This window comes from Sminthopsis crassicaudata, chromosome 4 (assembly GCF_048593235.1).
Source record: "Sminthopsis crassicaudata isolate SCR6 chromosome 4, ASM4859323v1, whole genome shotgun sequence".
Taxonomy (NCBI): domain Eukaryota; kingdom Metazoa; phylum Chordata; class Mammalia; order Dasyuromorphia; family Dasyuridae; genus Sminthopsis; species Sminthopsis crassicaudata.
This window is the reverse complement of record NC_133620.1, coordinates 425,466,388-425,491,107: the sequence shown is the minus strand read 5'-3', so window position 1 is coordinate 425,491,107 and position 24,720 is coordinate 425,466,388. Positions and strand designations below refer to the sequence as shown.

At 34.5% G+C, this 24,720-nt stretch overlaps 1 protein-coding gene across 1 annotated transcript in view; it reads left to right on the top strand.

Annotated features, from left to right (window-relative positions):
- Positions 1 to 19,832, top strand: part of VAV3 (vav guanine nucleotide exchange factor 3) — a 448,180-nt gene extending 428,348 nt beyond the window's left edge. The window contains exons 25-27 of the mRNA XM_074262844.1: positions 1,119 to 1,248; positions 16,224 to 16,375; positions 19,064 to 19,832. Of these exons, the coding sequence (XP_074118945.1) occupies positions 1,119 to 1,248; positions 16,224 to 16,375; positions 19,064 to 19,105 (324 nt within the window). The 3' untranslated portion in view covers positions 19,106 to 19,832. The remainder of the gene's footprint in view (positions 1 to 1,118; positions 1,249 to 16,223; positions 16,376 to 19,063) is intronic.
- The last annotated feature ends 4,888 nt before the right edge of the window (positions 19,833 to 24,720 follow it).

Here is a 24,720-nt window from a genome sequence, read left to right as displayed (position 1 = left end):
CCAATTGGATGATGATGATAGACATCCATGAAGGTGGTTTTGAACATTGAGAGCCTAACATAGATCAGCTTAATGAATTTTAAGTTTGTTTTTTAAAATTATTAAAAACACTAGATTGCTTTTATTCTTTGAAATGATTCTTAAGAGTGATTGTTAAGAATTGAGGAAATAGATAGCTCATGTTTTCAGTAAAATTGTTGCCTTCCCACTTTTAGAATTTTTTTGTATTTACAGTGTGTATTGTAATTAGGGGATGAAACAGTGAAATCAAAAGTAGTTTTTTCCTTTGATTTTCTTTCCAACTGTTTGTACATTCCTTGAGTTATATGGAGATGTAATAATTATATTATAAGATGAGTTTCACTAAAACTATAAGTTCACTCACAACTACAATACCATTCCTACTAGTTTCTATAAAGAACTCTAGTGGAACTTTTGAGGATTTCCTTAGATATGAAATTTCCTTTGATATGAAAGCTATCATTAAGAGTGTCAGAATTTTGGACTTCCAATAAAAAAATGGAAGCAGTTTTATATCGTTGACTCAAGAAAACCATAAGTGCCCAGGTGTTCTAAGATTTTCTCTTCTGAAGTCCAAGAATGATATCAAGAGAGCATTTCTTGAGCTTTGGTTTGGTGAATTTTGGGAATGAAGTTCCTTTTCCCTCTGTCTTTTAGGAAAAAATAGAGAAAACTTGGAATAGATATAGCTAGCAAGCAGCTGTATCCTGTTATGTATATTTAGGGGGAAAAAAGTATTCAGTAAAGAAGAGCAGTAATTGCTATGCTGAAATAGAAAATTGGTGTAACTTCTGCTCATGTACTCTATCCCACTTTCAAATAATGGGATCTATTATATTCATTAGCAATAGGGTGGGGGTTGGGCCTCCCATTATAAATAGTTAGAAGAACGGGAACTGGTACTGGGTAGGTATCAGTCACATCCTCACAGCTGGGGAGAGATTATCATTCACTTTCTCTTCTATGTATTTATGAAGAGTTTGTATTGTAGAGATTATCTTTATACAGCATGTAATTGTGTGTCTGAGAAGTTGATTGACTGAGAACAAAATTACCCTTATTTAAATCATCTTTGGTGCCTTTTTTTTTCCTGAAAGGAACTTGTGGAGTACTATAAGCATCATTCTCTTAAAGAAGGCTTCAGAACTTTAGATACTACTCTTCAATTTCCATACAAGGAGCCTGAAAATTCAGCTGGACAGAGGGGTAATAGAGCAAGCAGTAACTGTGAGTATTGTAATTATAATTTAGAATACCATTAGTTGTTTCTTAAGGATTAAAGGCACAATAACAGAGAACATCTTCATTCTGTAGTTTTGACAGATAACCAATTAATATGGTAATGCCTTGAACTAGGACTTTTTTCTGAAGCTAAGCAGAATCAGGTCTGCTAACAGGTTTATGAATGTGTCTAGCTACATTTTTTTTCTTCCAAATTTAAAATCATGTTTGCCGTTGGAAATCTCCCAGAAGTGTGCATAGCATGTTGATTCACAATCCATTCACTTTTCAATGACTTTGTATTGGCCAAACTATTTCTAACTTAGATATAAGATTTATGGACATTATGGTATTTTACAATGTTTTTTGAATAAAGCTGATATGTAGTTCTGGCATTCCAACCAAGCTTATTCCAACTATTGACCAATGAAATGTTAGGAGAGATTAAATGACTAGAGGATATGATCTTTGGGGAAAAAAAAAAAAAAAACAAAAACAAAAGAGAGGTTGTTAACCAGATGGAGCATGTACCAAAAGTCTTTATTTCTTTTTGTATTATAATTAAAAGAGGAAATATCTATCTATGTATCTATCTCTTTCTTTCTCTTTTTTCTTCCTCCCTCTTCCTTCCTTTTTCTTCCTTCCTTCCTTCCTTCCTTCCTTCCTTCCTTCCTTCCTTCCTTCCTTCCTTCCTTCCTTCCTTCCTACATAATTTTTATATTTCTATATAAAAGCATGTATTTATTACATATAGAATGTAAAACAGGCTGTATATGAGAATCAGAATTTAAGGATTGAAAGAATCTAGAAGAATTTGTAAAGAATAAAAAATTATGAATGGGTTGAAGCATGCATAGTGGAGAGAGTATCCACTCACAAGATGAATTGAGGTGCTGCTCAAAGTTAAGTAAGAACATGTAAAAAGAATTAAGTGGTCTAATGAAAACTTCTTCTTGCTTCCCATGGAATCTGCTGGACAATTGAGAATTCAGCTTTACTTTGTGTTATCTTTTTTTTCTAATCCCTTTAATTTCTACCTGCTCATGGGAACAAATGAATACCATTTAAGACTCCATTAGAATCCTTAGCTTATAAAAAGTGGGAACCTTTAGAAATTCTTGTAAGATATTAATGGTGTCACATTATAGGAAACTAAAAAACAAAACAAAACAAAAAACTCAACACATTATCTGTAGATAACAGAATCAGTTGTGTAATAGAAGCACATGTGAACATAATTTGTTACCTGATTGACAGACCCTTATTTGATACTTATTAGCAGTTCTCATCACAGTTGTCAAGAATGAATGATGAACATGTGGAACACTGAATGCTCTGACAGACAGCTCAAGTTACAATAATAGTGAAAGTGCCAATTAAAATGAAAAATGTGGCCTTTTATTTGGGGGCAGTTTATTATCATTTCCCCTCAATTATAGGGCACTTTATCCACTCTCAGGGATTGTGTCCTTGAAAGGCTGTTTTTCTAATGTGTTTAGGAAATATCTGATAGTGTTGAAAATAGCCTTATCTACAATTTGTGAAATTGTCTATTGCTTTTTCTTTGCTCCTATACCAGCCAGAGGAGGAAAGGTCGGTGGAGATACATACATTGCACTCACATTTATTAAGAACTAGATATAAGCTCTATTAACAGACCTACAGAAATATCAAACAACTTCCTCTACTTTTGTAGTAATTTTCCTCCAATAAACCTTCTGATGAAATTTTAGCTATCTGTATGCTATAAGGCCAAGGAGGGAGGAGACTGAGTTGATCAGACATTCCATACAAGTAGTTCCTGCTTTACCCTGAGTACTTGAAAACTTCCTGGTAGTCACTGACCAAATTGACTTGGCTTTCTGGTCACAGGCCTAGCCACATGGGACCTTGATCTTTAAGATTTGGTTGTTTTCCTGAGACTTTTGAATCACAGCCCTGTAGCCCTACTAACTAGATCTATTTTGTCTAAGGATAGGATGGTGGCTAGTAGCTAACAGTATCCTCACTGAAAATCCTTTCTATTCTTTGGATAAGTAATGCTTTTTTTTCAAGTGTTGAATAACATATAAGTGCTTCATTTAAAGAACTGACCAGAGTCAGGCTTATCCCTAACAGTTTGCTAATCAATAGATTACTATATAGGGCTGGAGGAGGACTCACTTAATTTCTTATTTTATTTTCTTTATTTTTGAGAAAGTAATCTTTCTCCTTGCTTCTTTTATTAAGACAAAAAAGATTATTTTAAACATCCCTGCACAGCTTTTGAAAGACTTTAAGCCACCAACCAATTAAAATGAAAAAAAAGTATTCTGTTATTTGGGACAGTAACATTACATAAGTTGTTGTTTTTTTTTTGTTTGTTTGAAACAGTTTTTAAGAAGTGCTTCAAAATTCAATTGTAGAAGGAAAAAATATTATTGCTTAGATATCTAATGTCTATTGTAGCTACCATCATAATCATATTAAAGCACAAACTCACATAGTTAACTGTATATATTGACCTTGAACCAGACCACGTTTCATATCCTAGGTTAATCCACACTGTCCAACTGCCATAATAAAATTATTACTACTAGAAAAGCTTTGGATATGGTTCCACTCACAAACCACTATGATTTCCTTCTTTTTCCTGCTCCCTTTTAATATTTTGCTCAGTGAATTAGGATGTCAGTGTTTGAGGAGACTGCCTTTGATTTTTTTTTTTTTTTTGTACTTGTAGTATGAGGGACAGTATTTGCATATAATGAGCACTTAATAAATGTCATTCATCCATTCATTAAACCTATCTCTATCAACTGAATTCCTACTCTGATGCTTCTTTAAGGTCTGATTGCTATTCTTGGTCCATGACAAACCCCAAAGGAAGCCAAATTATTCCAGGTCCTAACAAACTAGTAAAGCTTCAGGCATGTAGGTGTGTAGGATGTGGAGTCTGATAGGACATTTATTTAAAAACTATTATGTGCCAATTGCTCAGCTTAGTTAGTTCTTTGCAGACATCTTATTGATTCTCATTGCAACCTCATTTTATAGTGAAGACAATTAAAGTAGACAGAGTGCCTAGTAAGTATCTAATGCCATATTTGAAGTCCTCCTAACTTTAAGCCTACTTCTCCACCCCTGAGCCATCCAGCTGCCCTGAAGGCACTAAGTCAGAGCTTATACATCTATTGTCCTAGGACAAACTTTTAAGTTTGGAGAGAATCATTACCAAGTTAGCTAAGTTTACAAACTTTTTAAAAACAATGACAACTATTAAAAAACATATGCTAAATCATAAAGGGGCATTAGTGCAAGGAATGCCCATGACTCATGTCATGAAACATGAATCATTTTTAAAGTACTGAAAAAGTATAACTAACATATTAATTTTCCATCAAAATTAATTCACATATTTATATGTTTATGTTCTACATATACATTTATAAAATAGAGGCTGGATCTGTGATTTATTGCTCTAGAAAGCTACCAATAGAGGGAATTCCACCCACCAATACAAATCAGTATCTTCTCAACAAGAGATTAAATTACTAGCCTAGAATTACACAGTTATTATATATCCAAGGTTGACTTGATCTTCCTAGTTTTTCTAATCCTGAGGCTGGCTCTCTATTATATTATTAAGTAAAATATATTGTATATTTAATGTACTTATTTATTTTATGTACATAACATGAGTTAGAGAATATTTTCTATTTATATTCGTATAGGGGATTGTGACCTATCTTTATATTTAGCTACAATTTCCTTCTTACTTCTGATTTTGTTTATAACAAGAATGTTAAGATTGAGATGATCCAATTCCTCTAGTGATATGTCTTGCCATTGGTCATTGGACAAGGATCTCACATTTAAAATATAGACAGTCAAGTTGTTGCCAGTCTAAAAAAACCTTTCATTCATAGATCTCTCTTGTCACCTTTCTTGCTACTCCATTGTCATCATCACTGTAACAGAAGGGAGATTCACAGGAATAAGGGTCATTTAAAATTTTCCTTCATTTGAGGGGTGGCTATGACCAAAAAACCCCTTTTTTCTCATAATTAGATGTATCCTCCTGGTCACATGCTTCTCCACAAACCAATTTCATCTTTGAAAAACAAAACTGGTTTCCAAGTTATTTCTTGTTGAAACAAAGGAAGGAACTGGCAGAGTAGTTTTTATTGATCCCAGAAGATCTAAGAAATATTTCATGGCACCTTTGGTCATTATGAGTTGCAGAATTAATGATGAATGCAAAAAAGACTACCGTGAAAGTAACAGTTGCTATATTGTATTATTAGTTGCTAAGGATAAAGAGATAGAGAAATATTATGAAAAATTTGATGACATTCCAAGTCAAATTGACATATATTTTGATATTTGATGACTTTAATGCAAAGCTGGGAAAAACATAACAATGGAGAAAATATATGAGAATGTATGATTTAGCAAAAATTATTAAGATAGGCTATAAAGATTTATAGATTTACACAGAAGCTTCATGCTTCTAAATAATGAGCACTTTGAAAAAAGAATTGACAAGTAATTGACAGCTTCTAATCATACAATAAAGAATAAAATAGAAGGTTTTTTAACAAGTGCAAAAATATTTCTTATTTATGAGTGTTATTCCTGAGTCTTCTGAAAGTTTGTGCAGAAGAAATTTATTTATCAGAGCTAATTCTAAGGTTTATTTAAAAATAAGAAATAATACTAATGAAAAGTATGACATAATTATAACCGATCATGAATTAAATAATTAAAAATAAAAATGAGAAGTGGACAACAACAAGGATATTTATTTCATCCAGAAGTCTGACCAGTGTGAATTAATTGTTTCCAAAAAGGAGTCCACAATCCCCCAGAAAGTATTTTAGCTAATAAACATTTGACTTGTCACACAGAGAAGGCTGTCAAAGGCAACATTGAATTAAAATGTAATTTCATTTATAAAATCTTGTGATTTTATAGGATAATGGAAGCAGCAGAGGTAAAACCAGTTGACAATATCATCTCAAAAATATTCTTCGATGAAAACGGATGGAGAAATATAAACAAGCAAAATGGAAAAGATTTTTGTGGAAAAATTTTAATAAATGTTTTTCTCCATCAAAGATATTGAAACCACTACACTTAGATTCTCTCATCATAGTGTCTGATGTGCTTAGAGAGGAAACAGAAATGACACTTAAAGAGAACAAAGATTAAAAAAAGTAGTAGAATTCAAATGGGAACATATATAGGAGACCTGGGCTAGTGTTTGATAAATTGTAAGGCCATTTAGAGGGTTTCCAGCATTTTGGCTAGGCTCCTTATGACTCATTATTGAGTTATATAAATTCCTTCATATATTGAGGAAACATAGAAAATCACAGGATTGGTAATCATAAATGATTTATGATATAAATCATTAGAGGGAATACATAAGTTGACAAAACAATAAGATCTGTTTGCTAATTTGTGTGGTTTATGATTACTATGTGGCATGTCACTAGTCAAACCTATGATTTGATTACATGCTCTTATTCAGGAATACAACTTCTAATTATAATATTACTCTTATGTAAAATATCCATTTGATATGTATTTTATATAAATTACATTTAGAGAATAGGAAATGAGGATTACATTACTATATTATAATTATGATATTATAATAATTGGTGAGTCAAAATTATTTCATTGTAGAAGTACAGTGGCTTTAGCATAGTTGGCTGGATTTTTACCTTTTTGCTGAATTTCCATCTGAACTCCATGAATGACTTTTCCTACTAGGAAGTTGTACATTAGACTCCTAGGTCAGACGGAACTATTATTCCTATTAAAGTCCCTAAAAGAGAAGAGGCAGTCGAGCTGAAAACTAAGCAGAATAGAGAAGAGATTCTTCAACATTAGGAAAAATAGAAAAGAGCCTTCATACCCACATTATTTTTAAGCATCTGATCTTTTTTGATAGATTGACCTGGATAGTTATTTGAGTAGCTTGTTCTTAAGTAGATTCTGCTCAGAATACTCCTTGAAGATTAACGATTATTTTCAAGGTTCATCATAATGGAAGAACTGTGTCAGACATATGAATGATGATAATATATGAGAAGATATTGATTAATATTTAATGAGAATCTAAAATATTCTGGTCAGTGAACATAGCATTTCAAAGGACATGGTCCCAGGCACAGTTGTGGTGTTTTACAAGGTTCAGGGACTTTCTTGGTTGCCTATGGAATGACTTAAATCTTGGGACATCACAGAGATGGAAAAGGGTCTTAGGAAAATCAAAGACCTACGACAATTCACAGAGCTTTTACTAAGGGCCTAGTATAAACAAGGTTCTGTGTTAGATATTAGGGGTACAACAAGAAAATGAAAATCTTTGTCTTCAAGAAACTTACTTCAAGAAATTGGGCATGAGGGTAGTAAGGAGACCTCTACATGTATTTACAAACTTAAGTATATATAAGAGTTTTAAGAGGGGAAAGACACTAACAACTGGGGACTATGATGGGAAGAAGATTCAAGAAAGTCCTAGGACATGGCACCTGAGTGTGTACCATGAATGAGGGTCTACCTTTGCAAAACAGACTTTATGCTATTTCATAGGGAGCATGCAATGAATGATGTAACCTACTTCCCATCTTTGACAAAGACAGACCTATCTTTCTGATTTACTCAATGGGACTCCGAAGAATAGTTTCTTCACTCAATTTTAATTGATTTTTGTACTGCTACTAATAGTTGTACATGACCTTATCAACCTCTCTGGACTTTAATATTCTCAACTGAAAAATGGGAAATTTGGATTAGATCATTCACTAAGTCCCACAATTATATCCTTCTTTTGGGAAATGGAAGAAGGGACAAAGTAGAATATGCTTTTGGTGTGGGAAATTGCAGATGATAGGAATGAGAGAAGTTGTTTGATAGTCTTATGAACCCATTAATAAGTCTTTAACAAATATGTGCCCTCAGTGTCTTCCTTGTAGAGAATGGATATCATAGAGTCTTGGTTATGATCTTTATAGCTAAGGGCAGCCCTGATACCAGGGGGATCAACACTGATGTAAACACAGAAAAAGAGATTCCTGCTTGGGAATCAGGCATTATTTAGAAAAAGTGTACACTATATGCCCTTATAGATTTGTGCCCAAGCTTGGTTGATTGGGCTAAGTAGATTGGGCTGGTTTCAACTAGCACATTTTTACTTTCTTCAGAATAAATAGAACAGAAGATTAGGAGAACCTAGAGAAAGTTCAGAAAGTTCATATTCCTGCAAAAATATATGGAGAAGAAATATAGCAGGGAGCAGAGGGAGGAAAGAAAAGAATTATGAGTCCTAGCATATTAATTTTGGCATTTGTAACTAATCTAGAATTTTTTTCAAATTGTCCATGAGGCTTATGAGGTTACTAGAATAGCATGTCCAGATGGGTAGCTCAAGAGGGAAAAGAAGCAAGTGCCCTGAACAGATTGTCTGTTGTTTCTCCATTCTGTATTTTCCACAACACCCATGTATTTCCCCTTTATCCTGTCATCAGTATTATTGTATAGCTAAACTATTTTTAGTACTACTTTGAGACAGAAAGTTTGAGTTGGAGAACTTTGAAATATTGCATAGTTATTTAACTTGATTTGACATGCTAGCAAAAATTCCCTTCTAGAGATTCAATAGTTAATGGAAACCAGCAATGATAGCCATTGCCTCAAATATCAATAAGGAAAACCATCAGGTATGGGGAGCAGGACCGTCCTAATTCAAGCAGGCACATTTGACATCATATAGGTGACACAGAGTTTGGTGAAATAGGAACCTTAAATAGATCATGTCTCTGGAAGTATAAGCCTTAATCCAAAGGAAAAAATAAAGATTAAGTCCATATACTTAGTCTTGAGCCAAAGATTCAAACTTAGGTCCTCTGACTCCAAAATTAGCATACTTTTTACTCTCCTATTGTCCTTTCATGTTGTTTTTTCCCCCTAGAAGAGGTACTGTAAAAATGTGGTTAGTGACTTTCTTCCTCCAGCAATGGAAACCAGAATAGGACCAGATTATCAAGGGCATTGAGTTTTAAAATAGAAATTTGGCTTTTATGCTGTAGGTGGTGGAGTCATTAACTGATGAGGAGTCAGTCAGTAGGAGGTAGGAAAGAAAGGAAGAGGAAAGAAATTGGAATTGGGGAGACAATTAAGTGGTAGTTTCAATAACCTAAGCCTGAAGTTGTTAGCTTATGAATGATTATAGTGGTGGAAAGAGCTAGCAAAGGGGCAAATTTAGAAGCATTTTAAAGGAAGAATTGTAAAGATTTAATGAATTCATTTGGATATAGTTAAATGAGGTAGAGGAAAGAGTCAAAGATGAAAGTCTAAGTGAGGGAGCAATAGGTAGTATCACTAACAAAAATAATGAAGTTCCCAGAGAGGACAGAGGATGTTCTGTTAGATTTTAGGGATCATTAACTCTGAAGTGAGAGCAGGATGCCCAAGGGGCAATGTCCTGAAGGTTGGTAGAGAACTAGATATCAGAGTTGAGATTTTTATACAATTGTAGTTTGAATTAACTGCTGTTTAAATTGTGATAGTGCTTAAGGTATATTTCTTTTGCTCTTCATTTGGCTGTGTTCATCCAGAAAGAATGATTAACAGATTTCAATCAGTACTTTTGATGTATTTTGAAAATCAAACAAATCATTTTATTAATTTTTTAAAAAAAAGTTTGCTTGGCTATACATATTTGTTACAAGAAATTTTCTTTTCTTTTCCAATGGAGTTGGGAATAGGAGTGAAAGAAAATAGATTTTTGTTGATTTTTTTAAAAATAGAGAGTTGAGGGAGTGTGCTATAGATGTGGAATTTCAAAGGCACTTTCAGACGAGGTCACTATGTTATTAGATTTATTTTGTTACAAGAGACCTCTCACAAAATGGAAGTAATCTGTGAATATTTCTAATATAAAAAACAAAACACATCAATAAGACTTTTAATAAAAGGATCAAGCAGAGATGATTTATTGAAATTGTAAGATAGGATCAGTTCATGGTGAGAAATGAAATAGAGAAAAGAGAGAAAAGGGTCAAAGACTGGAAGAAGTTATCTGTAGAAATCCAGTTGCAGCTCTGAGTACCGGGAGGTAGCATACTAGAATTATTTATTCAGAAATTATCTGTGCAAATCTTCCATCAAATTATTAAACAAATTAGTTTAGGGATGTAAAAAATTTTCAGAACCAAGAAAGGTCATCTGTTTGAATATATCTACCTGCTTTTAAGATTAGATAAATCACATTTAATTGTATTTTCACAGACTCCTTATTCTTTTTCTCCTGAGACAATTTTAAGTTATCTCTTGTTACACTTTAGAATCTTGACTTAAATAGTCATCATTAGTAACTTGGGGGAAATATAGCCTTTTTATTGCTCTGTGGATGAAAAATTCCCAGGGATGCACTAAAAGATAGAAGTTTGGAAAGCAGCTCAAGGAGAAAATTCAAAATAGCAGCCAAAAGTCACGTGGGGCATGAGGCCTTCACATTCTGCCTCTCACAGATGTCTAGTGTCAACCTAGGTGCCAACTTTTCTGTCATTTAAAAAGTTAGATGTGTGCCATTTTCTCATTAAAAAAGAGACAGCATCTGTCTGGAAGTAGATTTATCATGGTGTCAATATAATTAAAATTACTTATGCTCCCTGATATTAGTTTTTAAAAGAGGTAGTAATAGCATGTGGCACATCCAAAAATTGATTCTAATAATCCAGTTCAGTGCATATTTTTAAGCTCTTACTATATACAAAGAGCTTCTAAGTAGTAGAAGATATGAAGATTTGATAAAACATCAGTATGTCTTATGGTTTTTATATTTTTGCAATAATATTACTTATGATTTAGCATAAATGAAAATATTTTAATTTAATGTTTTCAACATTCCTTTCCAAGGGCAGCAAGGTAGTACAGTAGAATGCTGGGTCTTATTTCAGACTCCTCTTCCTGAGATCAAACCTAGCCTTAGACACCTACTAGCTGTGTGACCCTGGATAAGTCACTTAAAACTGCTTCAGTTTCCTGATCTGTAAAATTAGCTGGGGAAGGAAATGGCAAATCACTTCAATATCACAAAGAATCAGACATGATTGAACAATGACAATACTCTTTTCCACCAACAAAGTTTGTAACTCCTTTAAGACTTCCATTATTGAAAAAACCTGTAGCTCTTTGTCTGAAACTGCTGATGTGCCTTTCTGAAATTAGCTAAGATGATTATTAGATGTAATATTCATTGCACACATACTCATAACCTCCATTTAAAGATTATTATGTTAGAGAGTCTTAGCAAGACTGGTTTCCTGGCTCTTGAACTCTGGAACTACATCTTCTCATTGCAGGGTAGAAGGCTGAGCTATTTAAGGGCCATTAATAGGACATGACCAGTGTTCCATCATATAACTAATCTCTAGCTTCCCTTTCAATTGGATTTAAGAGCTTGTTTATGCTTGATTACAGGGTAACACAAAATGGAATATTATTACTATTAGTTTAATACCTTGTTTGCAATTTCGTTATTTTCTGAGTTGGGAGCAGACATCAGTTGTTCAAAAACCAACTGCCCTACCTACACTTGTATTCTTTTAGAATAACCTAGCATCATGGCTAAACTATGATGAGGCATCAGAGGAAGAATTTAGTGTGGGATTAATAATAATAATAATTATAATATCAATAATAATGACTAGCATTTATATGAGGCTTTAATGTTTTTAAAATGTTTTATAAATATTAGCTCATTTTATCTTTATAGCATTCTTGGGAAGAGAGAAAGGTACTATTATTATCCCCATTTTACATATAAAAAACTTTAGGCAGAGAGATTTAGTGACTTAGTAAGGGTTATACAGCTATAAGTGTCTGAAGTTTGAATTCAAACTGATTTTAAGTTCAGTGTTCTACCTCCTATGCCATCTGTCTCTAAAATTAAGAAAGAAAAAAGTAGATATAAATACTAGAGCACATTGGAAGAAAACATACTGTGGAATATTGGGCCGTGGAAGATCTGCATTAAAATCCTACCCCTGATTCTAGTTGTGTGATCCTAGACAAGGTGGTTAATTTCTCTGAAATCTGTAAAATGAGTGAATGAGCCAGAAGACTTCTCAGTTCCCTTCTAGTTCTATATCTATCTTGCACTTGTAATCTCTTGTGATCAAGTCAAATAGAAAAAAAGTTTGGGGCCTACAATGACAATACCCCCATTTCTGTAGAACTTTATAGTTTCATTACACAAAAATCCTGCAAGTTATAATTGAGGAAACCGAGTTTCTGAGGCAAGATTTAAATCTAGATCTCATCTGACTCCCAAATCAATGATTTTTTCACTATCTCTTGCTGGTTCTTGGGAATTCATTAATAAGGATATGTTTCAAATTAAGCCAAATGTAAAGACAGACAATTGAGAGTGAGCAAAATCTATAGACCTTGTAACAAAGACTTCTTGGTACCTGAGGCCTATAGGGTTCCAAGGTCTAGAAGGTTATAGTATTAGCCAAATTCTCTTTGACTCTTCTCCCAGTCAATCAACTAAGTGTCTGATTAGCTTTCTAAACGTCCAATAAATTGTTTCTGGCGACTTATTACTGTACCTCTGTGAGTGAAGACTCTGAACAATGTCTGGAGGTGTCCCCCAAGCACAATAACAGCCTGAAAGATGCCCTCTTTATTGTCATTGAACTAGCTATCTTCCCAACATTTACAGCCCCAGGTGAACACTTACAGAGGTTAGAGGTCCATTCTTTCCCCCTAACGTGGAACCTCAGGGCAAAGGAGCCCTGGGGCTTCTACCTTTTCAGTTGGAATGTTATCATGAAGTTCCTAATGAATGCTATTACACTATTAACCATATATTTTTTCCCAAGGAAATGATTGTGGGATATATAAGATGATTAGATAGTGAAAGTGTATTAGTAATTTTCCTCTTTCCATTGAATAAATGAAGAATAAATGAATAAATGAACATTAACTTCAATGGAGGCTTTGAAACAGTTTCCAGGGAATGATCAGAATGGACACACACATGTATATGTGTATGTATGTGTGTATAGGTATATATGTATGTAAGTGTATGTGTATGTATGTATATTTTTAATATATTTCTTGCTTTTTTCTCCATTAATGTGAGCTGGTATTCTTTTCTGCTAGAATCAGAAGCTCAAAGAGTATATATTAGGGGAATCATGTACAAGTATCAAGGTTATTGATAGTAATCTGAATCAGAGATGTGGACTTTAAAAATGACCTAAAAAAGGTTTATATGTATATGTGTTTATATGGCTATGGATGTGTTTACTGACCAGGGATTTTTGAATTTCAATGTTAATTTTCTACAAAATGTAAATATAAATATTTGACCTCATTGGTATTTTGGAAATAGTAGTTTTCAATGGTCAATGGAGAAAGAGTTGATGAGATCAGAACAGTTCATAGGAACTTGCTATGGTTCATCTTGCTTTCAGAAGGCTTGACATGACAATATGTTTTTTTTATTATGAAGATAATTTAAATAGCATTATTAAGATATTCTGACAATACTTAAATGTTATTTTGCTTCTCTCTTTTTCTTTCTTTTTTCCTCTAAGCCCCTTCTTTGTTCTGTGGGTTTTCTTTTGTAACTCCTCCTCCAGACTACAGCTTTGTCCCCCCTTCTTCTACTCCTTTCTGGTCAGGTACTGCTTTACCACTTTTATATTTCTTCTCAATTTACTTTTGTTCCACAATGAAAATATTTTGATTTTCATGCACAGCAACTCATAAGGATACATCGTTGTATGTCCAGTCTTTAGAGTTTTGTTACAACCATACATGTTCTTCTTTTTGGCATAAAAAATTTGTCATGACATTTTACTCTTCTGTTTTTAAAAATATCATTTTCTGCAGAAAATAACATTTCTAACATTGGGTTGGGGGATGATTTTAGGAGAGGGAGGTGATCTGAAAGTATAAGGGTTGGGAAGCTGAGATAAAGTCACTTTGTTTGGGGACAGTGTGAAAATGTATTCTTAGGATAATGATTTTGGTTTCTAAATTTAATGTTTCTGTTCAACCATGAAAAAGATGCATGCAGAGTCTCAATCATTGTTAACATCTTTGTCTTCTATCATTTGAGTCTAGTTATTCCATGTTTCATGGAAAGAATGAATGTTGTCTATCATTTCTGTAGATAAACTGACACAAGTCAACTTATAGTTTTGATTTATGTTCTGACAAAAGCACTAAATGGCAGCAGCTTAGGTGACATCTAGGCAAGTACATTTATATCCAGAAAAAAATATTGTCTACCTCTTCCCCTTGTTATTTCAATCATCATACCCCATAGAATCATAGTTCTTTAGAATGAAAAGGGACCTTAGAGATCATCTGGACCAAGTCACTCGTTTTACAGGTGACAAAACTGAATCTCAGAGATGTTCAGTGGACTGCTAAAGGTCACACATTGAGCTAATGGGTGACTGTATTTTTCTTCAGAATTTTACCTTGGTCCAAGAGCAGTGTACCAATAATGTGTGACAGATTACAGCGTGAATGCCATTATGGCTATGTATAAATGGTGCAGTAAAAGAAAATGACCCATATTTTTTTTTGGCCCCGCACAGTTCTGAAAGGTACAATATTGCTATTTATTTATCACTTTAGTCATATCTAGAGATTGTAGAAATTGCTATAGCTGCAGAACTATGAAAAATAGTTCAGATTCTTTTTCAGAGTAATGATGTGAGAGAATTTCTCCATTGTTACATAAAGCATAATTGTAACTGTCTGGGCAGGGGAAGCTTTAGATATATAGACCTGTGACTTTTCCCATTTGTCTCTTTGTCTTAGACTAGAGTTGTTATTTTTTTTTAAACCCATTCGGGGTTATAAAGTCCTACCAAGTTCAAGGGAACAATTCTGAGAATTGCTCTGAGTATAATTGGAGGCCCTTTATAATACTAGAGAGTGGAAGGTAGAGAAATTATCAGAAATGTATTATGAAGCTCCATAGATAGATGAGTTGAGTAGGTTTAAGGTAGATTTTTTTTTTTTAATAACTAAAGACAAATGGAGAAAATGTATTATTTTAGGTTCATCTTTTGACCTCCTCATCATCCCAAATATAACTTTAGGTGTACTAAAATGTCAGAAATGGGCATGTCTTATTTCCATGTTTCTATTAGTATGTCTCATTAGTATGAGAAGACCATTATCTAAGACATCAATTTGGGAGAAAGAAACTCTTTAGGAAGCTCCTGTGTATTTTTCTTTTCTGCATGAGATTCATTTCAAAACTTTCTAATATAAGTAATATTACTAGTAGAACAAAATCTAAATATATCCCAAAATGCTTTCAGAAAGGATGCAGTAAAAATAATGTTTGAATAGCAGCAGTTCATAATATTGACTCTACCATCAAAGGGGAAACTTAGTTGATTCTAGTGTTAGTTGAACATGGGCTTTTTGGCCATATTCATGGAATATTTCCTAATTGGAAATGGATTCATTTACTCCAGCAGAAATCAAAGCACAAATGTCTTCATATTCTAATGATTTCCTAATAAATTAACCAGGTCAGTAAACATTATACACACATATGCATGTATGTATGATTACAAGTATGTCTGTATATATATATACAAGCATATATATTAAATACACTCAACCCACTGAAAGCTTGTGTTAGTTGCAAACATCCATTGCTAAAAAACATCAGCATGCATTGTGCTGGAATACTTTGGGCCTTTCAGACAAATTCCATTTTATTATTTTAATTTCTAGGACTCACACATGAAGCTGGTTGAAACCCTAATCTTGATTCCAAGTTTTTGTATTTTTATCATTTAGTTTTTTTTTTTCTTTTTATGAAAGACTGACACAGTATAGTGGCTGATTTGCATTTTAATTCTTATTATAATATTTATCTTCACTGGAACTACTAGTTTGTGAAGGCCTTGCTAATATTAAATTTCTATTGTTTTCTGCAGTGTTGAGCCCCAAAGTTCTGGGCATAGCTATTGCACGATATGACTTTTGTGCAAGAGATATGAGAGAGCTCTCTTTGTCTAAAGGTGATGTGGTGAAAATTTACACAAAAATGAGTGTAAATGGCTGGTGGAGAGGAGAAGCAAATGGAAGGGTGAGTCCATTGACTTTATTTCACTTACAGACTTTGCTATTCTGACAACAGAAATTTGATTTTTATGTTATTGTATCATCATAAATATAATAATTTTATTTATCTAAAATGACTAAGGAATAAAGCAGTCAGTTTGAATCTATATAATAAGAACGGGGATAAAAATTTATGTTGTTATTTTGCTGGGATTAGGAACTACCAAGTAAGAAAACTTAGTCCCAATGCAAGTAGGCATTTTCTTTGAAACTTACAGTCTTACATGTATGGATAACACTGAGATGTCAAATAACTTGTCCAAAGTCACACAGCCAGTATATATCCCAAGTTTTCTTTGTATTTGTTTTTCAGTTTAAAATATGTGTGTATGGTAAATTTATATACTTAATATCCAAATCTTTACTCATCATAATTTGCTATTTCTTAAAAGAATAAAGAAAGTACTTTTGGGTCTTGCTATGATCAAGATCCTCATTCTGAAAATCATCCATTTTTCATCCATGTAAAAAACATTTATTAAGCACTTAAGATAAAGCAATGTATTTGGTACTTGGAGAGATGTAAAGATAAGGGAAATGGTGATTATCTTTGAAGAACTAGCAAATTTATTATCAGCGATCACAGAAAGCTATAGATTTAAAAAGAATTAGGGTTTGAGGTGAATCTGTAGTTGTGCAGAAACAAACAGAAAATATTTTGATGAATAAATTGCTGACCATGCCTTGTTTCCTCATTTGTCTCTCTGATCAAAGTAAAATGTAAAATTTGCATGCTTTCTAGCTGTTTGGATTTGGGAAAAGTGTTCCCAATTTAACTAGTTGTAGAAACAAATGCTAGACAATGCAGAGCACTATAAGTCCTGTGGACAAGTCCAATCACTTAATAGTTTTATGGGTAGACTGAACAACACAACAGAATTCTTGTCAACTGGGACAGCTCCCATACTGATAAAACCATATAATAGCCCTGGGCCCTTCAACTCCACCCCTGCCAAAGGGCCAGATATAATTAATTCTGCAGTCATTGGTGACTCAAGCATTTTTGCTGATAAAGATAACTGAGATTTTATTGCTACCTAACTCTAAGTGACTTCTGAAAATACCTGTCACTACCTGTAGTTCTCCCTTTTTTCAACTGCCAAATCCTGAAGCTAAAATAAAAAGGGAAATATGAAGTTGAAATTCAGCTTAGTAGCTGTGTGGTGAAGCACAGGAGACTAAAGCTTGAGAGCAGGATCTCTTGAGAACAGGAGTTCTGAGCCATGGTGAAGCAGAAGTCAGTTGGTAAAGATGGATTAAGTCTGGAACCAGTATGGTAACCCCTAGCAGTGGGGGGCTTCTAGGTTGACAAAGGAAGGGTACATTGGCTGTGGTCAGAAACAGAGCAGGTCAAAGATTCCATGCTGTCCCGAAGTGGGGTTATAGGTCATGAATAGCTGCTATTTGTCTGGCAATAGTGAGAAAGGAAGGAAGGAAGGAAGGAAGGAAGGAAGGAAGGAGAGAAGGAGGGAAGGAGGGAAGGAGGGAAGGAGGGAAGGAAGGAAGGAAGGAAGGAAGGAAGGAAGGAAGGAAGGAAGGAAGGAAGGAAGGAAGGAAGGAAGGAAGGAAGGAAGGAAAGAAGGAAGGAAGGAAGGAGGAAAGGAAGGAAGAAAGGAGGAAAGGAAGGAAGAAAGGAGGAAAGGAAGGAAGAAAGGAAGAAAGGAAGGAAGGAAGGAGGAAAAGAAGAAAGAGAGAGAGAAACAGAGAGAGGGAGGAAGGTAGGAAGGAAGGAAGAAAAAAAGAGAAAGAAACAAAGTATAATGGAAGGAATATTATATTTAGAATAGAGAGCATGGATTCGAATGCCAGTTTAACTATTAGTCAAGTCACATTCTCTCTGGATCTTGATTTTTTTTTATCTGTAAATTTAAAAGGGGTAGATTAAGATGATCTCTGGGTTCTTTTCTAAGTCTAAATCTATGATGTTATGTTTCTACACTCTTTGGCCTATACTACTGGTATGCTTATTGTTTTCTTTCTTAGTAGGATTCAATGTACCTTCTCAACATTCTTCTTCCCTCAACCCTTCACCAGGCTCATTTTATTTTCATATGAACCAGTCCTATGGTTTTATCAGTATGGGACCCTCTAGTGTGGAAAAATCCCTTATTATCTTAGAGTTGCCTGGGGCTGTTCTATATGTCCGAGGCTGAAGTGGAACCCAGATCTTTATAGTTCTGAAGCTGGCCTCCTGTCTATTATATATACCAAATTGCCTCACTAGTCCACTTTTTACCCCCCTGCCTGTTTTGAAGGTTTTATGAATATTGCCAATCTCCAGCTCAGTTTCCCAAAGGGAAGAATTCATAAAGACCAACTTTCAAGTTATTTTGCTCAGACCTATTCTGTAATGGAAATAGAAATGATTTTCTATGCTGCTACCATATCATTGTTTGTTCATTTATATATTGATTTCCATGTTTATGGAAAAGAAAAGTTTTTAACAGCGTTTTCCTCTATTTCAACCCCTGCCTGTATTTGGCAGTCAGCTTTAGGCATCCCAAACTTTTCAACTACCAACTAGGGATAGAAATATTGCTTAATTAGGGTGTCATGGCCATGCAATAACACAATGTATGCAGGGAATTTTAGAATGCCAAATAAGAGCCAAATGTAGAGTCCTTTTGTTACTCTGGGCTGCTTTTCTTTGCAGGTGGGCTGGTTTCCATCAACATATGTGGAAGAGGATGAATGACTTCAATCCTAATTTTGCAGTCTGGATCAGAAATTTCAGGGACGAGTGATGAACAAAAAAAACCACAAAGCATTATGAACTGATTGAAGTATTTGAAAGGCTGCATTTCTGGCTAATCAACATCCTTCCTCATCCCGTCTTCTCCAGTCTTAATGTTGGGATTTCTAAAGATGCTCATACTGACAGATTAATGGCTTGCCTAGAGTTGGGCAAGAAACAACCTGCCAGTCTGTCATCATCTGGGACCAGTGCAAAGCCAAAACCTTCTCTTCTCAGAAGAACTCAGCAAACACATTTCTTTATGTTTCCTTTCACTTCTTTCATAGACTACTGTCAATGCCAGCCATTAGTAAATGTTTAATGCACCTTTACTTCTCCTCCCTTCCTGTCTCATCACACTCCTCTTCCCTTCCCTAGTCATTGAAATCTTTGATGGTACAAAGAACTAGAGCCTTTTACCTATCATAGCACAAAACAAAATGAGAGTTCTGTCATATAGGCCACTTACGTGAAAAGTTTAGTCACTTGTCTTAAAATATCAGTGGAGCTACTTATTCCTTCACAAATACTTTTTGTCCTACAGATCTTCCTGGCAGAAATACCTGTGAAAACTTCTAAGTTTTCTATCTACTTTGGGTAGAGTTGAGATGTTTGAAGTGATGTCTTTTTACTCCTTGCCTTGGCAAGTGATTTTTTTTTTTTTTTAAACTGAATTAAAAAAAAAAAAGTAAACCTTATTACTAAATCCAGAGAACTATTTGTGATTTTGTAAGGTGGTTGTGGCAACTTTGTACTGAAGTTTTTGAGGAAAACTTGGCTCAGTATCCTTTTGGTGGCTTCTAGCCAGCTGATCAGTGTCTGTGTTTACATGAGCCAGATCAAGGGCTATATTGATAAATGTCACTTCTAGACAAATTCCATCTACAGGAAATATTCTCTCTCTCTCTCTCTCTCTCTCTCTCTCTCTCTCTCTCTCTCTCTCTCTCTCTCTCTCTCTCTCTCTCTCTCTCTCTCTCTCTTTCTCTGTCTCTCTGTCTTTCTCTCCCTATCCCTCTCCCTCCCCCAAATCTGTGACATATACTACATTGTTCCCCCTGCTACTTCCAATGCAAAAGACTGAAAGATTGCTAACTGCACAAATCCTTTTGTTGTGATTTCTAGAAGAAGGGGTACATGACTATGGCTTTCATTCCCATTCATGTCTCTGAATTTCAAAGCTAAAATAAAGACCCACCTAATGTTTTCTAGGGAGAGCTTTAAGGCTTCTCCCATTTGCTCTTTAAATTTATGGGCCATTTTGGGTCGCACAATAGCACCTAATGATGTTAAATGACTGCAGAATAGTCTGCTCAGTGGTTTGCTTGTACCTCTTCCATAATGCAAATAGAATGATTATTCTCTGGTGCTGTGATGTCATTATCAGTTCATGCAAACATATATCTGTATATATAACCATATCTATACACATGTGTATATATTTATGTTTACATATATACAATGTATGAATATATATGTGTGTGTGCACACACACAGAAAGAATTTGTTTCTTGCAAAGAATGAAGATGTTTTGGCTTTAGCTAAATCTAAATGAGAACTTTCAGAAAAGAAAATTAAGATCACCTCTGAAATGAAGCAATCATGATGTACTCCCCCGTAATTATATGTAGCAAAACCCTGTGCACATTGAAGGAGATGCATTGATCTGGGTGGAGATTTTTCATATAGGATAGATTCAGGAAGTTTACCTCAGAATTATGTAAACTGTGATTGTGTTTAAAAAAAATACTATGTAATGATGGCACCAGTTTGTGTATTTGTCAATGTGGACATGAGCAATAGAGTGTATTTTGTAAAATGATTTGTACAGTAAAGTTACGTGGAAGGATTTTTTTTTTTTTTTTTTTTTACTTCATGTTCTGTGAAGCCTAATATAGCATCAGCTATCACCATGGGTCAAGTGTTTCTGTGTCTTAGCAGAGCAATGTGGGAGAAGGAACAACATAACACATGGGTCTCATGTCTTAGCATGGACTTTTTTTTGGCAAGTTGACCCACTTCTTTAAAAACCAGCCTCGGCTCTTCTATTTTCATTTTGCTGGCATGGAAACTTGCCCAGAAGATGGGTTTTTTAAAAGCCACGTTGGGTCCCCCTTTTTCATAAGATACTGGCTGTCCCCTTTTTTGGTTTGTGTTGAATGCCCTGTATTGGAAAAGTTAAATGCTGCATATTTACGTGCATTTCTAATACCAAAGACATAACTCAAGGCTATAAAGTCACCAGTCACCTCTTCCTCTGTGCTTTGTCTTGCCTGGATGCAGATCTTGCTGTCACACCTTGAATCTCATCAGTAGTGCTTCAAAGTTTGTAATATTTTGTAAATATGTCAATATAATAAAGTAGTTACAACTTGTATTACGTTAATTGTCCTAAGTTATAACTGCATGTATGGGTGGGAGGGCTGAATGCTTTCTAAGCTTCTAAAAGTTGGCAATGACAACAAATGAAGAAATAAGAAGGAACTATGATTTCCTCAGTGTGGGAATAGTCTAAGGAAGAGACTTTCCATAAGGTGGTGCATTGGATAGAAAATTGGACTTGGAAGGTCCATATCCTACCTTAGTCACTTTCTAGCTATGTGGCCCTGGCCACATCACTTAATCCTGTTTCAGTTTATTCACATGTAAAATACAGATGATAATATCACTTATTTCTTAGGCTAGTCATAAAGATAAAATAATATTTCTATGTTTTACAAACCCTTAAAATACTATATAATGCTATTATTATGATCATTACTACTACCAGTAGTATTATTGTTATTTTTGTTATCCCAACTTTTCTATTGTTATGCCACAGTGCTCTTTTACTATTCTGACTCAGTTTACCTAAATTATCCTGCCTCAGTTTCTCTAATTGTTCTGCCTCAGTTTATAATTGCTCTGCTGAATCCTGCAAAACCACTCCTCCCTCTTAATCAGAATGTTTGATAAGGATAAAAGATCTTATATTTTAGAATATCAGAATGCCTCTCTCTATCCCAAGCTATCAGAATATCAGATACCATCTTATCAAGATGCCTCTCCCCATCTCTGGTGGCTTACCCCACCTTGTCAGAGTCCCCTTCCCGCTCTCAAGCATCCTGACTCCACCCCTGGCTCGTCTACCTCCTGTGTCTGAGCCACATGTATATATGTCATTGAGAACTCAGATTTTTTTTGCTGGATTCTTGGAGATGATAGTCCCATTCAGCCCTGGGACCAAACCATGGATCCATTTGGTTCCAGTAAATCTCTCCCTTTCAAATAAAATATTAAATACTCTCTAATCTCTATCTCACTTCAATTTTTCTGGCATTATACTATAATAAAGTCTTAGAAAATTCCCTAAAGCACTGAGTTAAAGTGACTTGTCTACTGCTGATAAATGTCAAGATAGGATTTGAATCAATATATTACTGGTTGAATATCCAACACCATACATGTCACAGTGTGTCATATTAATTTAAATAATGAACATTTATGTAAGACTTTAACTGGAAAAGCTTGCTTCATTTGACATCTTCAACAGCCTTATTTAGTGCGTAGCAAGTTATTAACTGTATTTTATGGATGAGAAAATTAAGTCCCAACATGATTCAATACATTGTCTTTGGGTTACATAGCTACAAAGTAGTTAGGTGATTTTCAAATCCAAGTTTTCCTTACTCCCTATCCAGTCCTTCATCCATTATGGTGTGCTACATTGTAGAAAAGTAATTTGAGGTAAGGCCCTTATTTTAGCTAATTTTTTTCTCAATACTTTAGCATGTTTATTACCTATGAACACACTACATGTGTCAAAATAAAAAAGAAGGTAAGTGTGCATGAGTCTGGTATAAACTAGAAAGTTTATCTGCTAACAATAGTCCTGGTAGTTAGGGTGAGAGTTAGGGAAGTACTTCTCTTAGTGTCTTCTGATTTTCTAGAGGAGAAATACTTGATAAAAGATAGACTTTCAAACAACCAAAATCCACATGGTAGAATTTCCACTCACAAATTCTCTACCCACCTTGCCCAAAGCTCAGCTCTTTTTTTTTTTTTTTCTTTTTTTTTAAATAAAGGAGATAATATTTTCAGGAGCATATATACTTTATAAAAGTGTCTTTACAATCTGCTTGGAGAGTATGAACCAAACTGAAATGATCAAATTTAACTGATAAAGAAGACATCCTATTTTTAGGAGGCCTGGGTAATAGATAGTTCTAATCTAAGATAAATCTATGTACTAAACAATATGTGTAACTAGCTGTGATAATATAGATATCATCCTATTGTTATTCCATGCTCAGGAACACTTGCTGTGTTGACCCACAAATTTCTCCTAGGGAATCCATCCAGTGTTCTGGAAAATTTTCTCTAGTCCTGACATGAATGGAACATTGTACTGCTCGATCCCTTTCATTTGTTATGTGAACAATCTAGATTTTGTGTTATATTTGTTTCTGGTTATATATTGTTCTATGATATTCTTCAAGTCACTTATTCTATATGATTCCTTAATTCAATTGTGCTGTAGCCTATTCCTATCCATTGAGTATTTTCCCACTCTTTTTGGACAATCATTTTTACATCTTTAAAAATTATGTTATTTCATTGACTCAGTCACACAATATCTTTAGTAGAATATTAATGTTAAGAAAAGAGATGGTCCTCTCATCAAAAGAATCATATAATTCCCCAAAGACATTCTAGATATGTGTTTGTGCTAATTCAGTGGAATTGATAAGACAATGGTTATCTAGTTTAACATGGTGATTAATAGTCCTCTAGTTCAGTACATGAACTTAGTATTTAATATAGTTCCACAAGATTCACACCTATGATAATGTAATTAGAACAGAGCGTATACACTGGGACAGAGACAGAGACTCAGAGACATATTCATTCATCTTCATCTCACACCACTTTGGTGGCTGGCTTCCCACTTTCCCCAATGAGACCAAGGCTGGACTCAAAAGCTCTCAAGAAAGCTAACTGGTCCCCAGGCAAGGAAACTAGATTGTGAAGGAGATAATAAAGAATTTGGACTTTAACACCTGGCTATTCCCGTAGTGATTACTCTACTGAAATGAAGGCTGGTCCAGAGACCTCCAGAAAACCAACCAAAACATTATAAGTATCCATAGTTCTTTTTCTGGATGCAGATGGCATTTTATGGCCAAAGTCTATTAGGATTACTTTGAATCACTGAACAGCTAAGAAAAACCAAGTCTTTCATATTTTTTCATCACACATTCTTGCTGGTGTTGTGTGCAATGTATTCCTAGTTCTGCTTGTTTCACTCAGCATCAGTTCATGTAAATCTTTCCAGGCTTTTCTAACATCAGGTTGTTCATCATTTTTATAGAACAATAATATTCCCTTATCTTCATATATCACAACTTGTTTAGCCATTCCTCAATTGATGTACATCTACTCATTTTCCAATTCTTTGCTACCACAAAAAGAGCTGCTACAAACTTTTTTGCACATAATTTCCTTGGGATACAGACCCAGTAATGGCACTTCTGGGGCAAAGGTATGCACAGTTTTAATGCCCTTTGAGCATAGTTCAAAATTGCTCTCCAGAATGGTTG